We start from the raw sequence: 16668 nt of genomic DNA, 5'->3' as shown, positions 1-16668 counted from the left end.
TGAGGGCAGAGCGCAAAGCCAAAATACATGTAATTTGTTGGAGGACTGAAAAATCAAACTTCCCTGGGACCAAGAAACTAATTACCTCTTTCCTGACAGCAGTGATTGTTTGTTTCTGTAAAAACAAAGAAGCAAAAACCATTAAACAGATGCCATTAAGTCATTGCAGTTCAAATACCCATTTGAGAAATGAAAATCTTTGCCCATGAAAAAAAAAAAACAGTTTTTCACTTTTTCTTAATTAAAAGACAAGATTTCCCCATGACCCTCACCACTGGAGCATTAATTCACTATGGCTCGGATGAGGGGAGGCATGTGATTTACTACTATAACTGTACATTGTTCCCCCAAAAGCCAAGATGAATTCAAGACTGTGTCTTGGATTGATCCTGATCTACAAGAGTGCCTACAGCACCATCCTGAATGGAATGAGACACACAGATGGGGAGACAAGTAGGCAGCTAGAATGTGTGTTTCTCTCCTCCCAGGAGAGAGCTCTGAATGAGTGGTGAGATCCATTCCTTGGGTATTCATAACTATTTGACCAAGGCAAATTGGGGTGGGGGTAGAAAAAGCCACATTGCCAAGCATAAAGCACGCTATTTAAAAAACTGAGACCCGCATCCACCAAAAGCTAAGTCCCAGAGGAGAGCTGTATCCACGTAAATCCATGTGATATCCACATATCAGGTGGGTCCTATCCTCGTGTTAAAGCAGCCAAAGCAGGTTCATGCCTGGGGGGAGTGGCAGGGCACCTTCTCTCTGGATTTTCTGCAATATAGCAGAGAAAAGCTGGCTCTCAAGGGAGACTCCACGAATAGGTTCTTAGAAGTTCCTAGAAACCATCCATACCTGTCTCCTACTAAAATTCCCTATAACCTGACATGCTTCCTTAGCATCACTTTTCCGCTCCGTGTAGCTCCCAGAATTTGGGCACAGTTGGTAATTCCAGTCTCGGTTTTTCTAGGTTTGGCTGCTTGGTGCTGACTCTCATACTTTAAATCTGGCCATCAGCCTCCAAGCAGCTTAATAATACAACCAGATCTCCACTGGGAAGGGAATCAGGAGCTCAAGGAGGACACTGTTTCCCTTAGCCTGTTCGCAAAATAAGTACTGGCCCATCAGCCCATTACAGGGAGTGGAGGAGAGTTTGATCTCTCCTTTCCATACATATCTCTCTTTTCTAACTCATGTGGGGGTTCACTTTGCTTCACTGGATTGCTTTTATGTAATTGCTTTTCATAGGAAATCCTTTTTCCTGGGTGGGGGGAGTAGGGAGAATTATCTCAGAAAATTAATGGTAGGTCTCCCTGTCTTGGGCTCATACACACCCTGACTTCTTCCTTCATAACACTTACCCACAACTGTAATTAAATATTTGTCTGTGTCATTCTATTTCATACATGTATCACCCACCGGGCTCCATTAAGAGCAGGGTGACCATGCCTGCCCCTAGCATAATTTCGGATGCCCAGTAGACGCTCAAAAAACCTCAGATAAATGATGACTGCCATATGCTTGGAAGCCTAGAAAAATGGAAAGGTAGTCTAATAACAGAATACTTTTCCATCTCAACAGTTGAAGACATTCCCCAGATGGTCCGTATTTTGGCAATGACACTAATTTTCTGTCTCTATTGTCTCTTAACATAAGGCACTATTTGAGAAGACTCATATTCCAGGAAGAAAAGGACCCTGGGACCAGAGTGATTTGCATTCAAATCTAAAGCAATCAGGCTCTCTTGTTAGAGTGTGCTCAAGTGGATTAAGAAACCTACCTACTGGTCTACACCTTCTGTTCAAAGCGGATGCTGGACCTATGCCTAAAATAGTAACCACTTAGCAAGGAGTGCAAAGCAATGTACATCTCTCTGACCCTTTACAAAGTTTAGGGGAGGGCCGTTTTCTTATTCTGATTTCCAGCTGGGGATACCGAGCCCCTGAAATGCTACAGGCAACTTTCTCCCCACCTCCTTGTCAGTAACTGGTTGAGCCAGGATTCAAACCTAGATTTTCTGTTTGCAAAGCTGAGGAGTGACCCACAAGCCTCAGAACAGAGCTTTGCCTTAAAGTCACAGGTGCTGTACTGAGGACAGACTCAGTCCAGCCATGCTGTTTAAAATTAAAGCAAAAAGAGAGCCAAAGCCTGAATCACAGGATGCGGCAGAAAGACAGGAAACACTCCTTAGTCAACACTAATGACAGAAAAACAAACTCCCAGCTATAAGAGAAATGAGATCTGGGGGTCGGACACACAGCACGGTGACTTTAATGAACAACACTGTTGATGTACTTGGAAGTTGTTAAAGAGAGTAGATCTTAAATGTCATCAGCACATACACACAAATCTTATTTCTGCAAAGGCGTGGAGGCGTGGATTAACCTTATTGTGGTAATCATTTTACAATATGCGCATAGCTCTCGTGATCCTGTGCACCTTAAATTTATACACATTATATGTTGACCTCTCAATAAGGCTAAGGAAGAGAAAACACTAACAATGGTGATGATCACAATCATACTAGACCTGGGTTCAGCAGCCAGAAGGCACAAACACCCTCCTGCCAAGTGCCCAGGAGCCCAGATCAAACCTCCTACAGGTTCGGGGCTCCTGAGTGAACCAACAGAGACAAAATGAGCCAGATTCTCAGTCCGCCTGACCTTCTCTGGGCCCCGAGGCAAGCTGTCCCTGCAAGTAAACCACAATCACATGCACTCTGTCATCCCCTCCTTTACCTGGCCTGGCCTGGCTTTCAGCCTAATATGTGTCTGGGACCATGATCTCAGTCTTTGGTGTGTTAAAATGTTGAATATTTTCATTCACTTTATTTGATTGTATTACCCCACAAGGGCTTCTGCTCTGGTGATGTGGTTTGCTGACTGTTTTCGGGTTCCTAAGATTACCAGCTACTCTCTAGGAGCCGGATTGCAGTGGCTTCCATGGAATCCAAGGCTTCCCTACCTCTACTTCGGATTTCCCACATGATTTTACTGCTTTCTAGCTGTAAAAATAGCTTTCCTTGGGATCAGCTTCCTCTAGACAGACATACAGGGCATCTCTGTCCTGTTAGGGGTATGTGGACATAGGGATGGTACAGGAGAAGGTCCCAGACTTTGCTAAAAGACAGAGAAGGAATGGGATTGGGGAGGGGACGGCTTAGGAAAGAGAACAGACTCCCAGATGGGGCCCAGGTCAAATTCCTGGTTCTGTCACTTATTGGCTCCACAACTTTGGATGAGTTATTTAGCTGCCAAAGCCTCTTTCCTCATTTGTAAAAGGGGATCAGAAAAGGGGGAAGGCTTTAAATGAGATAATACACAGAGGGGACGGGCACAGAGCAGAGGCTCAACAGACAGCAGCCATGGAGTAAGGTTCATTCACTGCTGCCAAGAGTAGGCACAGCGCAGTGTAGACCCCCAACTCCAAGACAAAACCCAGGACGCCCCTGCAATTTTGGGGACATACGTACTCTAAAGAAGTTATTCGTCTTTATCTGATAATCAAATTCAACTGAGAATCCAGTATTTTTATTTGTTAAATCTCATAAACCTGCCCACATTATTATTACTTAATCAAAGGCCATAAAAAAGACATAAAGTAGAGTTATTTAAAAATGCACACACACACGCACATGTGCGCCGATTTCTAAGCAATTCAAAGACAACCACTTCGTGACAATGTAAGAAATGAACATCTTTTTCCTCCCTGTAATTCATGCACAGGCTCTCTGCCTTCTTGACAGGTGGCCCTCCTGGAGGGAAGTCACGGCTTTATTCCTCATCCAAGGGACACACTTTGCTACGGTAAGATACTCTGCCTAAGGAATCGTCAAATTCTACGCATTCCTGGAATTCTAACTTATTCTTTTCCCCTTGTGCAGTTACCCAAATAGGGATGCCTCTAGAGCCTGTTTACACAGCTGTGTGGGGGGCTTGTTGGCCTCCCAACCCCGGGGGGCGGGCTGCAGACAACCATGACACGTGGGAGGGGTCAGTGGGGCCATGCCCTGGGAGACCCTGGGGTCACCACAGACAGGGATGTGGAAGCGAGGAGGAGGGACAAGCGAGGACCCTGCGACCAGGCAGCCAGGCAGGAATATACGGGGAAACAGAGGCAAGGCGTTGGGCTAGTCACAGAGTGAGAAGCGAGATAGAAACAACCATAAGGAATGGGGGAATGTAGGCATTGAGAGCAGAGAGGGGGTCAAAAGTCAGAAACCAGGAGGTCTGGGGACTGATGGGGTTAATGAAAAGCAGACAAGAGATGGGAGGCATCTCCCTGCCCACAGACTCAAGAATTTGAGGTTGTGATCACCTGAGGTTGTCTGTCCTGCCGTGAGCTTCCTGATCCGGGTGGAGGCAGGACAGACTGTAATTTGCAGGGCCTGGTGCAAAACGCACCTGCAGGACCCCCTCGTCCAAAGAAAGCAGTAAGAATTTTAAGGTGGTGCCAGACGAAATGAACCCAAGCGCAGAGCCCTACTGAGTATGGAACTGGGGCCCAGTGCCCAGGTCATCCCCCCATGATAATGACCCTGGGGGCACACTGGAAAGGTGTGGTTGGGGGGGTCAAGAGGGTGGGGAGGGATCGTGGGATCAGAAAAGAGCAAAAGCCACAGGCCTGGGAAGTCATGGAGCCAATAAGTGACAGAACCAGGAATTTGACCTGGACCCAATATGGAAGTCCGTTCTCTTTCCTAAGCCATCCCTCCCCTCCCCAATCCCATTCCCTCTCTGTCCTTTAGAAAAGTCCAGGACCCTCTCCTGCACCATCCCAGAAATGACCTCACAGCATGGCGACTGTTGGGATAATGACAGCTACTGTCCATGGAGTGCCTCCACATGTTGGACACCATTGCAGACACTTTGCATAAATGATCTCTTTTAATCCTCTGACGAAGGAGCTACTGTTATTCCCATTTTGTGGATAAGGAAACTTAAGGCTTTGAATAACTCAAGAGCTTGTCCAAGATCACACGTCCAGGGAGTGGCTAAGCTGGGACTCACAGTGAGGTCAAAGCTTTCCTCAGCACACCACACTGGGCCTCATCACAAAATGACTACAGTCACCCTATCTGGGTCAAGAGAGGAAGGGCCAGCCCCGGGCATACCACCACCCATGGCCAGGCTAGTGTCCGGCCGCCATTTTGTCTCCTCAGTGAAGAAAAAGGAAGATGGAAGATGGGGCTATGGGGCTGTGTGTGCCCCAAGTCTTGGGAACTGAGAGAGGACACGCTCTCTGGGTGTGGCCCTGGGACCACAGGCAGCTCCTCCCAGGGCTCAGCGGCCACACCAAACCAGGAGCCACCAGCCTGCAGAGATGGGTCACCGAGAGCCCTAGACACCACCGACCGAACAGCCTCATTCTTACGCTTGCTGGTGTTCACTTCTTTTGGGTTATTTGCCTCCATTTAAGGAAAACAGGCAGCTTTTCAAGAATTTACTAATTCTCAGAAATGGCCTCTCTTCAAACCAGGAATGAGAGCCCTTCTCTGGAATGAGACAAAAATCCGGAACCTCTGCATGCCCAAGGCCTCACGGAGACACCTCACGTTCTCTCAACCCTCTCCCCCTCAGAGCAGACAAACCGGGGAGAACAGAGGACACTTAATCAGTCGGTGGGGACGCTGCCAACACATCAAACATGGCACCAGCCTCCGTCCCTCCAGTGGCTGGGCCTGACACACACTGGGGTTGGTGGGGCAGCACAGGCCCCGCTTGCATGAGAATCAAGGTGCTTTATTCTTCGGAATATTCCAGAGCAGCCTGAGTGCAGACAGGAGAAAGAGAGCTGGAGAGAGATAGAGAAAGGAAGGGTAAATAAAGGGTACGCTCCCCCGGGCCAAACATGGCTGCGGGAGGGACAGCCCCCAGCCTCACACACTGTCTGGTGCTCTGACTCGGGGTGACAGTATCGCCGGCATCTGGCAAGGAGTGGGTAGAAAGTGCCAGAAGGTAAACTCTTCTCCCAGCCTGACTGCCCGTGAGCCTAAAGATGCTTCCAGTGAAAAGGAATCTGGCCAGGCTTCTTGGGAGCTACTCCCCAAATAGCATGGAGGAGAGAGCACCTCAGCTCCTTGGCTGTCCTGCCAGAGCTGGAGGGTAAGGCCCCCTGCACCACAGACACACGTGTACGTACACACACACACACACACACACACACACACAGTAAGCCAAATCCCGGTGGGCTGGGGTCAGAGTAGAGTGATGTGCTTTCTACCTGTACCCTCCCCTCCTCCACACCACAGAGGTTTCCAGAACTGCCAGTTATCCACTTAAAAAAAAAAAAAAAAAAAAAGCAGATCTTCATCCCTGGTTCAGTATTTTCCTTGATGCTTTTGTTTCCATAGCAACCAAGCCTACAAGCCTCAGCAATTATCCTTCATCTGATGAGGTAAATGTGGAAAAGGCGATGAAGGCTGACAGCCCCATACATGTATTAAAGGCAGGGTCACTCTGAGTTGTGGGCAAGGGACATTCTCCTGGGACTCGATGTCCCCTCGCCACATGAACTCCATCCCTAAACCCACGCCTCTGTCTCATGCACTGGACCCTTGAGTTCCAGGTCCCAGCAGACTGCCTTCTTCCTCCTTTCTGGCATATTCCTACCGTATTCCACTCAAGCTGTTAGGCACTGCCAAGGCTTAGAGGTGACACACGAGGCTGAAATGTCCCTGACCTCTTGCTGCCCCTGGACAACATTAGACAGAAAGCCATAGAACCATGTAAGACTAGTTCAAGTGGGTTTTAGGCTCCACGGTTCTCATTCGGGGCCCTCGTATTCCCCAGGCACACTGGACCACGTCTGGGACATCTGTGATTGTCAGGACTGGGAGACTGGCAGGGAAAGGCATGGAGTTACTGGTGTCCAGTGGGCAGAGTCCAGAGGTGCTGCCAAACATCCTGTAGGACATGCAGGAAATCCCCCCGAGGAATTATCTGGCCCCAAATAACAGTGCCATGGTTGAGAAGCTTTACCCTCAATGCCCCCCGTTTCCATAGCTCATGCACTGCATTTCTTTAAATAAAACACTGTCTTGGGGAATATGGCCACCCATCATAAGTGGTGGCCCATTTGGGAAAAGGGTCCCTCTAAAACTAAAAGCATAAGAGAATCTTTGCAAAGGTCTTGCCCTACTGAGATGCAAAAGAAAAGTGTGACATTCTGGGTCATGTGGATTAAAGTTTAAACCCAAAGTTGATTCAAGGGTTTTGAGCCTGGGACCTACAGTCTCTAGGAGGTCAGGGAAACTGGCTGAAATTGTGGGCAAAACATCTGTCTGGGCATCTTTGGAGGAAATGGGTACATAATTTTCATCAAGTTTTCTAAGGGAGATCTGCCTCAGAAGAAATCTGAAACCCAACCACCTACATCCCATTTGCTCTGACCTGTACTCCACATTCTCTCGTCTCTCATCACACAAGACCCTGGTCACAGCCTGCCCCCTCCCTGGCACGGGCACCACAAGATATCTTTCTGGCAGTCCCAAAAGGGCTACATCATTGCCCCAACAGAGACAAATAGACAATAGTCGTGCGGACACCTTCCCAGCCTAAGAACTTGACCCAGGCCCTACCCAAAGTATGCAGCCGAGACCTACCTGGTTTACCTGAACCTCATTCGGATTGGTCACTCGGTCCAGGCCATAGTCCAGCACGTTGTTCATTCCCGGCTGAATGGAATAAAAAGAGTGTAAGAACCACCACTGGAGGAATCTCCAGGGTTTTTTTGTTTTTGTTTTTGTTTTCCAATTTATTTATTTTCAGAAAAGCAGTATTCATTATTTTTTCACCACACCCAGTGCTCCATGCAAGCCGTACCCTCTATAATACCCACCATGAGAGACTATGGAATCTCCAGTTTTTGATTAACTTTGGGTCTTGGTCAAACTGCCAATAACAAGACTGAGATGAGAAGGGCTTGTGGCTTAGCCCATGGGGAACCACAGCTGTTGTAAGACCCTCTGGGTGAGCTGGGAAGCTTCATGGGGCTGGTCCACCACCACGGCATCCCCAGAACCCAACACAGGAGGATGAATGTGTGGGTGGGTAAGTGTGTAGGGTGCTGGGAGAACGGATGGATAGATGGATGGATAGATGGATGGATGGATGGATGGATGGATGGATGGATGGCTGAATGGAAGGAAAGGATGGACAGACTGGTGGTTAGAAGGAAGGATAGAAGGATGGATGAATGAAATGGATGAGTGGGTGGATGGGTAGATGGATGGATGAATAGAAGGAAGGAAGGAAAGAAGAATGCATAAATCTTAAACTCAAAAGTTCACTGAAATTTAGTACATGGGACTGTGACTCCTCTAGCAGTGCTCCTTCCCCACCCCCCAACTTAGAAGGCAGTGCTTTGGAGAATCTGGGCTTCAGTCAGCACCTTTGGGTTTCAGCCCTCAATCTGCCACTTCCTAGCGGTGAGGAAGACTTTGGAAACTACTTCTCTCTACACTTACTACCTCTCCTGAGAAATGGGGATGATCCCTCCTACCCGTCAAGTTCTTGCCTAGGATTTAACAAGATGATGTGCAAAGCTCTCAGCAGAGGGTAGCAATTACTGAGCAAGGGCTTGTATTCATTTTAAGGTGGTGTTTGTAAAGGCCTGGCCCACAGAGGGGGGCCCTCGGTCATTACCTGTCCCCTCCTCCATCAGGAAACCAAATCTGCAGCCAGTCTTGCTTGGCTTCTCCCAATTCCTTGGCCAGAAAGTTGGGTCTTCTATGTGACTTTCTGTTAGTTTTTTTGCAGGCCACCATCAAGTTCCCAGCACATGAGACCAACCAGGCCCACTATACTGAGGCAGAAGGCCGCTGAGCTTTCCCCCCATCAGATTCAAGCTCACCCACATGTTCGGTCCAGAGGGATGGTTGCCGAGGGAACTACAGGATGCCCAGTTAGGCTGGATGTTCAGACAAATGACAGATAATTTTGATACATGATTTACATAAAAATATATTCCATATGCTTTTGATATAAACAAACCATAACCATCAAAATAACGTGACATGAATCATTTGCCGTTTATCCGAAATTCAAACTTAGCTGGGCGTCCTCTCTTTTACTTGCTAAATTGGCCAACTCAGCTCAGCAGGCTACCATGGGGGGCACATATTGGGCACAGAGCAGAGGCAAGGAAGAGAAGAAAGAACGGAGTGGAAAATCGGTGGGGAGAAAGACAGGGTTAAGGGAGTGGCTGTCCTCACCACTCCCGCTGTCCCAGAGGTGGACCTCCATCAACAAATAGTTATCGGGCACTTCCCGTAGCTGACATGGTGCTCAGCCTGGGAGCCTGTGGGGAATGGGACACTTCCCGACATTTCCAGCTGGCATCTCAAGGCACTTCTTGTCTCGTGGGCAATTGCACTTGGCAATTCATCACACAAATGATAAATCACAGTTGTGGCAAGTGCTACAAGGGACAATACCGTAGTCCAAGCCAGTCTTCCACAGATGGAACCTAGCAAAGGGGGCGGGGGTTGGGGGACGGGATGGGAGGATGGTCATCCGAATCTGTGCCTTTCCCTAAAGTGAGTTCTAGGAACTGTCCTTTCCATCTGGTACAAAGAAATCCCCCTGGGATAACTGAAGACACACACACACACACACACACACACACACTCACAGAGCCCGCACTCCTGGCCCTCACAACCTCAGCAGCTTCAGAGCAGTTGTCTGCCCAAGTCTTGAGTTAATTCTCCAGATCTTTCCTTTGAACTTGACCCACGTTCTGCTATCACTCTGGCTACCCCCGCACTCACAGGTGCACCCACTGCCCTGTCTCCTGCATCCGCCCCCGCCCTTGTGCATCTCCGAGGTGTCAGTCGCTCCCCAGAGCCATGGACCCCTCCCAGTGCCCTGACTTCAGAACTGCCCAGGCAGCTGCCTTTGTACCTCCCTGGTTTGGAAGACTCCCAGGCTGGCTACCTCCCTCCCTCCCCCCCGCCCCTCCATCCATCCATCCATTCATGAGGTAGCATCAAGTCTTTGCTCCCCACGACCACTGCTGATGTAGTTTCTGCCTGGTGAGGGTGATCGACACTCAGGTGACCCAGAGCTGCCTGCCAGTGCACAGGAAACCAGGGCAATCCCTGCGGTGGGCTGCTGGCGGATAAGGAGACACACAGACCCATCCAGCCCCTGTGCCACAGGCAGACAGCCCACAGACAGCCAACCCTCCCTCAGTGAGTGCCAGGGTGGAACGCCCCGGGAACACCCCCGGGCATAAGCCGAAGAGGCAATTTGCTAAATGCACCATAATTTAGGTTAGGAAAGAACCTCTGTACCGCCCCCACGACTGCTCCCTGAGGAGGCGACATCCCCAGAATCAGCATTCCAGAGCAGCACCCGCCGGGAGCTGAAGGACACTGTTGGTGAAACTCCTCCCTATCCCTCCTGCCCCTTCTCCTGCTCTGTTCTCCTTCATCATCACTCTTCTCCCTAAGGTATCAGCTCAGACGATTCTGGTGCATGGGACAGAACACAAAAAATAAAAGACCAAATAGCTGTATCAACAAAACAAAGCAGGGGAAAGAGGCAGAGCTGGGGCAGCGGTGGGGAGATGGGTTTTGGCTGGAACAGCCCTTCCCTGGGGAGCTGTGCCCAGACCCTGAGTTGATGCAGGACCCCTGCCTCTTTCCAGCTGTCCTGTCTTTCCATACACGATTTGCCTGCGCACTCGCGTCTGTCTCTGTCTCTCCACCAGGCTGTCAGCTCCTCGAGGGTGCAGGCCGCCGTCTGTCCAGGCTCATCCTTCAAATACCCCCACCTGGTACAGGGTGGACACCCACAAACTAGACGTCGACTTCTTTCTTCCTTTGAACCAGACAGAATATGTGGGTTTTCCACCTGTTTGTATGACATCACGTTATAGGTCGGACCATTTTTCTAGGTCAATGAATGGCCTTGGAAAATACAAATTTTTAATAGCTTCCTAATGCTCCCTCATATGGATATCATCTCATGTTTAAAGATTTAAATGTATCTATTTATTTATTTAAATCTCTTTTGCTGTTTCTCTGTTGTTGGACATTTAGCCCGACCTCAACCAGAAACAGAAGGCAGAACCTTCTCTGGTGAGTGTCGGTGTTGGTGGTGGACAGGAAGGCCACTTAGATGATATTCAGACAAGAGACCCTGTGGTTTAGAGCACACAGCGCCACTGTCCCTGGACCACGGTCTCCATATATCCACAGTCCCTGTGTCAGTAGACTGTATCCTCGGGTCCACTGTGACTTCTGTGACTTCGGGTCCACTTCACTTCTGAGACTCAGAAGTCACCAACAGTGCCGCAAAGATGCACCAAAGGCCCCTAGATGACTTCTCTAAGGGAACCCTTCTCTCTCTGTTGATTTACACAATTAACTGTCTGCCTCCCGTCCAGATCTGCACTCTGTTTCACTTGGGTAAAAAACGAGAGAGGAACATCGTTTTCCTTCGCTATTCTCCCTTTCTAGACCCTGTCCTCAGTGCCCGGATGCTGAGTCCCAGGCAGCATCTGGGCTCAGAATGGGGGTTGGGTCACATCCCTCAGCCACCACTACCCACATCTGGGCCTGGCCTCTGCCCACGATCATGTCCTGATACAGCATCTGACACCACACTCACGTGGGCGTCCCCTCCTAGAGCAGCAGCCCATCAGACAGAAGTAGATTCACACCCCAGGGCTGTGCAACCTCCTGGCCTTCTCTGAGCCTTGGTCGCCCCATCTGAATCCTGGGGGTGGCGAGACTTCCGACTCACCAGCATCACCATCAGGTGAACAGGATTGTCCACAACGAGAGCTTACCATGGGCACACAGCGGGGCTCGATGATTTTTAGGGGTTATTTTATGCTCAGCACCAAACTCGGCCGGCATAGAGTCAGAGCCCATGAAGGTTTCACAGATCAAGGAACAGACAAGGGAACGGGGGAACCGCTGCGGGATGGCAAGCCGCGTCCTGCGCTACGACAGTCGGTTACAGACGGTCCACAGACCGGCTGCTGCACGCTTCATGGAGCCAAAAGTTAGTCTGCCTGGCTGGCTCTCTTCCCACCAAACTGACAGTCTGTTTGGGTCTCCTGGAGACGGTCTGACAGCCCCTAAGCTCCCGGGCTTTGCAGGTTTGTCAGGAAGACTGCTCAGTTTTTAGGCTGAGACAGACTTCCAGCAGGATGCCCTTCAAACAGAGCACCCCGCCCAGAGGCTGCCGGTGATTGAGGGAAGTCGGAGAGAGCAGGACCCACAGGCAGCCCAGCCCCATCTTGGACCGTCCATGCAGTCTGGACCCAGGAAACAGCACTTCCAGAGACGGGACGTGAAAAACAGTTTTGTGTCCGTGGGGTTTTACGACGGTTCCAGGGACATCAGAACCTCATTGAGAACTCGGCTCCCTGGCGCTCTCAAAGAGGAACTGGCTACCTTTGAACCCCGGTGTCTTGTTAAGGCAGCAGGGACTCATGCGATGGTCTAAAGACCAAGGAGGTGACAGAAAGGACTTTGATGCCCTAAGACATCCCATGTCATTGTTGGGGAAGGCAGAAGAGCACAGGGGCCAGGAGAGAGTGCTCTGCAGTCTGGCCCTTGCTAGCTGTGCAGCTATAGCAACATCCCTGAGCCTCAGCTTTCCCATCTGCAGAATGGGATGAATAGAAGCACCTTCTACCCGGGGCTGTGAAGATGAAATGAGAGAACAGACGCGGAGTGAAGCCCAGCACAGTGCCCAGCACACAGTGATGTGTGCAGTTCAGGTCTGCCGTGATGGTGGTGATGATGATGATGGAGGCAGAGGAAGCGGCAGCAGTGGGGGAGAGTGGGGAGTGGAGGCGGGGCAGGTGATGGCGGAAGCAGTAATCAGAGAGTCACATGGTCAAATTTTAGGGAGTTCAGCATCGTACTGTGAAGAACCTCTCAGCCATCTGCCTGGTACAGAGACCGAGAGCTTGTCCCCGGAGAAGTGGGGGAAACTCAGATCATCTGTTTTGCACTTCGTCCCCTATGGGTCTCCTGGTTTCAGGGACAGAGGGGAGGAGAGAGACCCCAGGGCAGGTCTGGGCACCACCAGTCTATGCCACTTTGCCAGGGACGCAGTCACATCGGCATTTCCCCACCATGAGGTCTCTGCAAGTAACGTGAAGCTATTCTCCACCCTGCAAGGAGCAGGGTCCCCTCCCCATCATGAGTGCCACGGCACCAGGGTGTCTTGCCCAATGAGTGGCTTCCCCACTCATTGTGCCCTTATCCCCGCCCAGGCTCCCCCTTCAGAAACAGATGACAGAAGGCAGGCTGAACAATGCCAGTGTCCTTGTCCTACAAAGATCTCACTCCTGAGCTACAATGAGGCGGTGGGGAGAGCAGGGGAACGTGTGCTTGGCTGTTTCTCTAGAAACCTCTCATTCTAGCTGTGTACTCCTTCACCCAGCTCCAGGGACCCATGTCAGGCATCAGCTAACTGATTTGTCTAGAGGAGGAATCCTGTAACAAAGCAAAACCAAACGAGCTTCTTGGGGATCAACCCCAGGACCTTCATCTCAGCAGTGAGGCATGGAAACCAACACCCCCACAGATGGAACACCGTACATGTTATCTGCTTTAAGTTTAGAAAGAAAAGAAGCAAAATGGCCAAAATCTGATGAGTTCTAAGGTCCAAGATCCAAAAGCTTTGGCACAGTGACCAGCCCAGGTCACTTTCTGGTCCTGAGAATGTGGTCAGCTGAGAAGCAGGGAAACTAAAGGACGAAGAGGAAGAACATTCGCTTTGACCTCTCCATGTTCCAGAATTCCTCTGACATCTCCCACCTCTAGTGACCCATCGGCAGTACCCAGGTCTGCCCCAGGTGGAAACTGAGGCAGCAGGGTTAACCCCAGTGGGTGACCATTCCCAGTAAGGAGCCATAATGAGCCACATTACTTATGCCCAGCCTGTGTCTCTGGGCCCCTAAAGTCCCTGAGCCAGACACGCAATGTGCTCTAAGGCATGAGGCTCTGCACACACTCGCTCCTTCTCGCCTCCTCCCACCGCAGCTGCTGGGGACCGAGCTGGAAAAGGAAAAGGAGAGGAAGCAAGAGACACAAGGCCTGGCTTGGGCTGTGCAGACTTCCAGTTCTCTACCACATTTTAAGGGGAGCCTGGGTTCTAGTTTTTTCTTCTTGTATTCTTTTTCCAAGGTGTCACGGCCAAAAAAAAAAAAAAAAAATCTAGCCCTCCTAAAGGACAAGCTCATTTGGCTTCCTCCCAGAGGTCACTTTGCTTAGACCCAACACCACCCGAGGAACCATGAGTTCACTCCACGCAGGCAGTCTCTGTCCTCTTCCACCAAGGGGTGCTCGGATGCTGACCCAACACCAAGAGGCGCACTTGTGCTGATTCCGTTACAGCCCCAGCGGGAAATGGACCGGCCAAAGGGGTGATGAGTACAGGGTGGGGGTGGGGGAGGCGTGAGCTGGGGGAGGCCGCTGAGCCAGGAAGGCCGATACTCACGGGGCATCGGTGGACCAGCCAATACGCCTTCTCCTGGCAATCCAACGCATACCTGTCTGCCTTAGTCCTTTCCTTCCCGGTCCTGAAAAGCCAAAAGCCATGTAAAGGCCAGTCAGACTTTGTGTTTTTGCTCAGTGATGTACCCCATTCCTGATGCCCCAGACCACTCTCCCCGCCTGTCCAAGTAATCTGTGTTTGCCAGAATCATAACCACGGCACATGCAAGTGTCACACGGGCACTAACTCACTTAATCCCCCCTGGGACCTCGTCCCCCAGACTTAGAGACCCCAAGGCCGGAAGCAGAGACAGCCTGAATGTACCCCGCGGAGGGTGACACTGTCAGCAAGGAGCAGAGTGGGACTCGAACCCGCCTGCAGCCTCCGCCGTGTGGCCACCCCAGCGTGACTGGCCCCAGCGTCGGACCGCCACCACCTGCACCCCTACCGCGGGTGTGGGTGACATTCTGGGCTGACATCTGACGCCCCTGGCTTCACGTTTCCCTGTGGTGATAAACAGCATCATCAACATCTGGCCATGCCTGCGCTCCGTGCCAGGGAAAATTCTGGGCCTGGGGGAGGAGGGCGGAGGGGTCCGTGTGCCTCCCTGCCTGTCCCTTCCGCTCCGTCTCAGGGTTTTTCCAGACCTCACTGATCATAAAAGGCTATTTATTTTTCCGCTTATCTCTGTCTCCCCCTTTCCCCACGAGGGAGAGGAAACAATGCCGCGCTTCCCTCCCACGGAAGCCAGGCCACATGAACAATCACGCCGTGGGTCTCATTCAGCACCATTTCCACGGCGACCTGCACTCACACGCGGATGCTTGTTTGCCCGGGGAACGTGGGATGACGCATGTGCCCTCCCCGAGACAGGGACGGCAGATTTATGTGCCCGCTCACGGACGGTGAATGACATCATCGTATCTAGAGAGCCAGATGGAAGGAGAGTGCCATTCGGGCGGGCTGTTGTGCCAACCTCCTCTGGAAATTAAATATGAACACTGTCATTTCCCCTTCTCTTTGCCAGCCTAACTGCATTTTCCACCAGGTTAATGACCCTGCAGCCTCAGGAGGGTGGGACACAGATGGCCTGAGGCACCGTGCAGTCTCTACCATGGCAGAGGGACTTGTACATAGAGCAAGTGACTAACTGACAACAATGGTCCCTCCTGGCATTGTTTCTGTGATGGGTATAACAGGAGACACTCCCTCTCTCTCCCTGTCCTGCTGTGAGGACACAAGAAGGCGGCCATCTGAAAGCCAGAAAGAGTCCTCACCAGAAACTAAGCCCTGCCATAACCTTGAGCTGGGACTTCGCAACCTCCCAAACCATGAGAAAATAAATGTCTGTTGTTTACGGCACTCGGTGTGTGGTGTCCCGGGGCAGGGAGGTGGGGGCTGATGGAAGAGGACAGGTAGGGTGGAAGGAGTTTTGCCAGGGGTGGACCACAGAACTGGATGACTAGATACTGGGCATGGGGGTTTGGGGGTGGGAGGAAAATGGGGTCCCTTGCACGGGTGTGGGTAACACTAGAGGTAGAGGTTTGGGGTATGGGGGAGAGAAACATTCAAATACGAACAAGTGAGTTGGAGATGTGACATCAACATGCATTGTTAAGTAGCTAGATATGGAGTCTAGGGTTCAGAAAAGAGGTGTGTGTGGAGAGGCTTAGAATGACAAAACGGCTGCCTCATGAGCCAACCCAGTTTTGTGCTAAGACCCTCTGTTTGTATTAATCAGGGCTCTGCAGAGAAACAGAAACAGTAGGAGATTAGATAGATAGACAGAGACACAATTTATTTATTTTAAGGAATAACACACAATTGAGGTGGCTGGCAAGTCCAAATTCTTCAGGAGATGCCAGGGAGACCCAGGGAAGGGCTGATGTTGCAATCTGAGTCCAAAGGCAACCTAGAAGCAGAATTCCTGCCTCAAAAAACCTTGTCTTTATCCTTAAGGCCTTCAACTGATTAGATAAGGCCCACCCACACAATGGAAGTAATCTACTTTACTCAAAGACTACTGACTTAAATGTTAATCTCATCTAAAAAATACCTTTCCAGGGCACCTGGCTAGATCAGTCTGTGGGGCATGAGACTTGATCTCGGGGTTGTGAGTTTGAGCCCCACATTGGGCATAGAGATTCCTTAAAAATCAAAAATTAAAAAAAAAATAACTTTACAATGTCATCTTGGACTGGTAGTG

General features: G+C 50.6%; 1 protein-coding gene across 1 annotated transcript in view; it reads right to left on the bottom strand.

Annotated features, from left to right (window-relative positions):
- Positions 1-16668, bottom strand: part of RGS9 (regulator of G protein signaling 9) — a 69239-nt gene that overhangs the window by 32654 nt on the left and 19917 nt on the right. Inside the window, exons 8-10 of the mRNA XM_044247579.1 lie at positions 14466-14547; positions 7610-7672; positions 86-115 (exon numbers count right to left, since the gene is read on the bottom strand). Coding sequence (XP_044103514.1) covers positions 86-115; positions 7610-7672; positions 14466-14547 — 175 coding nt within the window. The remainder of the gene's footprint in view (positions 1-85; positions 116-7609; positions 7673-14465; positions 14548-16668) is intronic.

The sequence above is a fragment of the Neovison vison genome, chromosome 5 (genome assembly GCF_020171115.1).
Source record: "Neovison vison isolate M4711 chromosome 5, ASM_NN_V1, whole genome shotgun sequence".
In the NCBI taxonomy this organism is placed as follows: Eukaryota; Metazoa; Chordata; class Mammalia; order Carnivora; family Mustelidae; genus Neogale; species Neogale vison.
The sequence above is the reverse complement of the archived record's forward strand: the minus strand, read 5'-3'. Positions and strand labels throughout refer to the sequence as shown.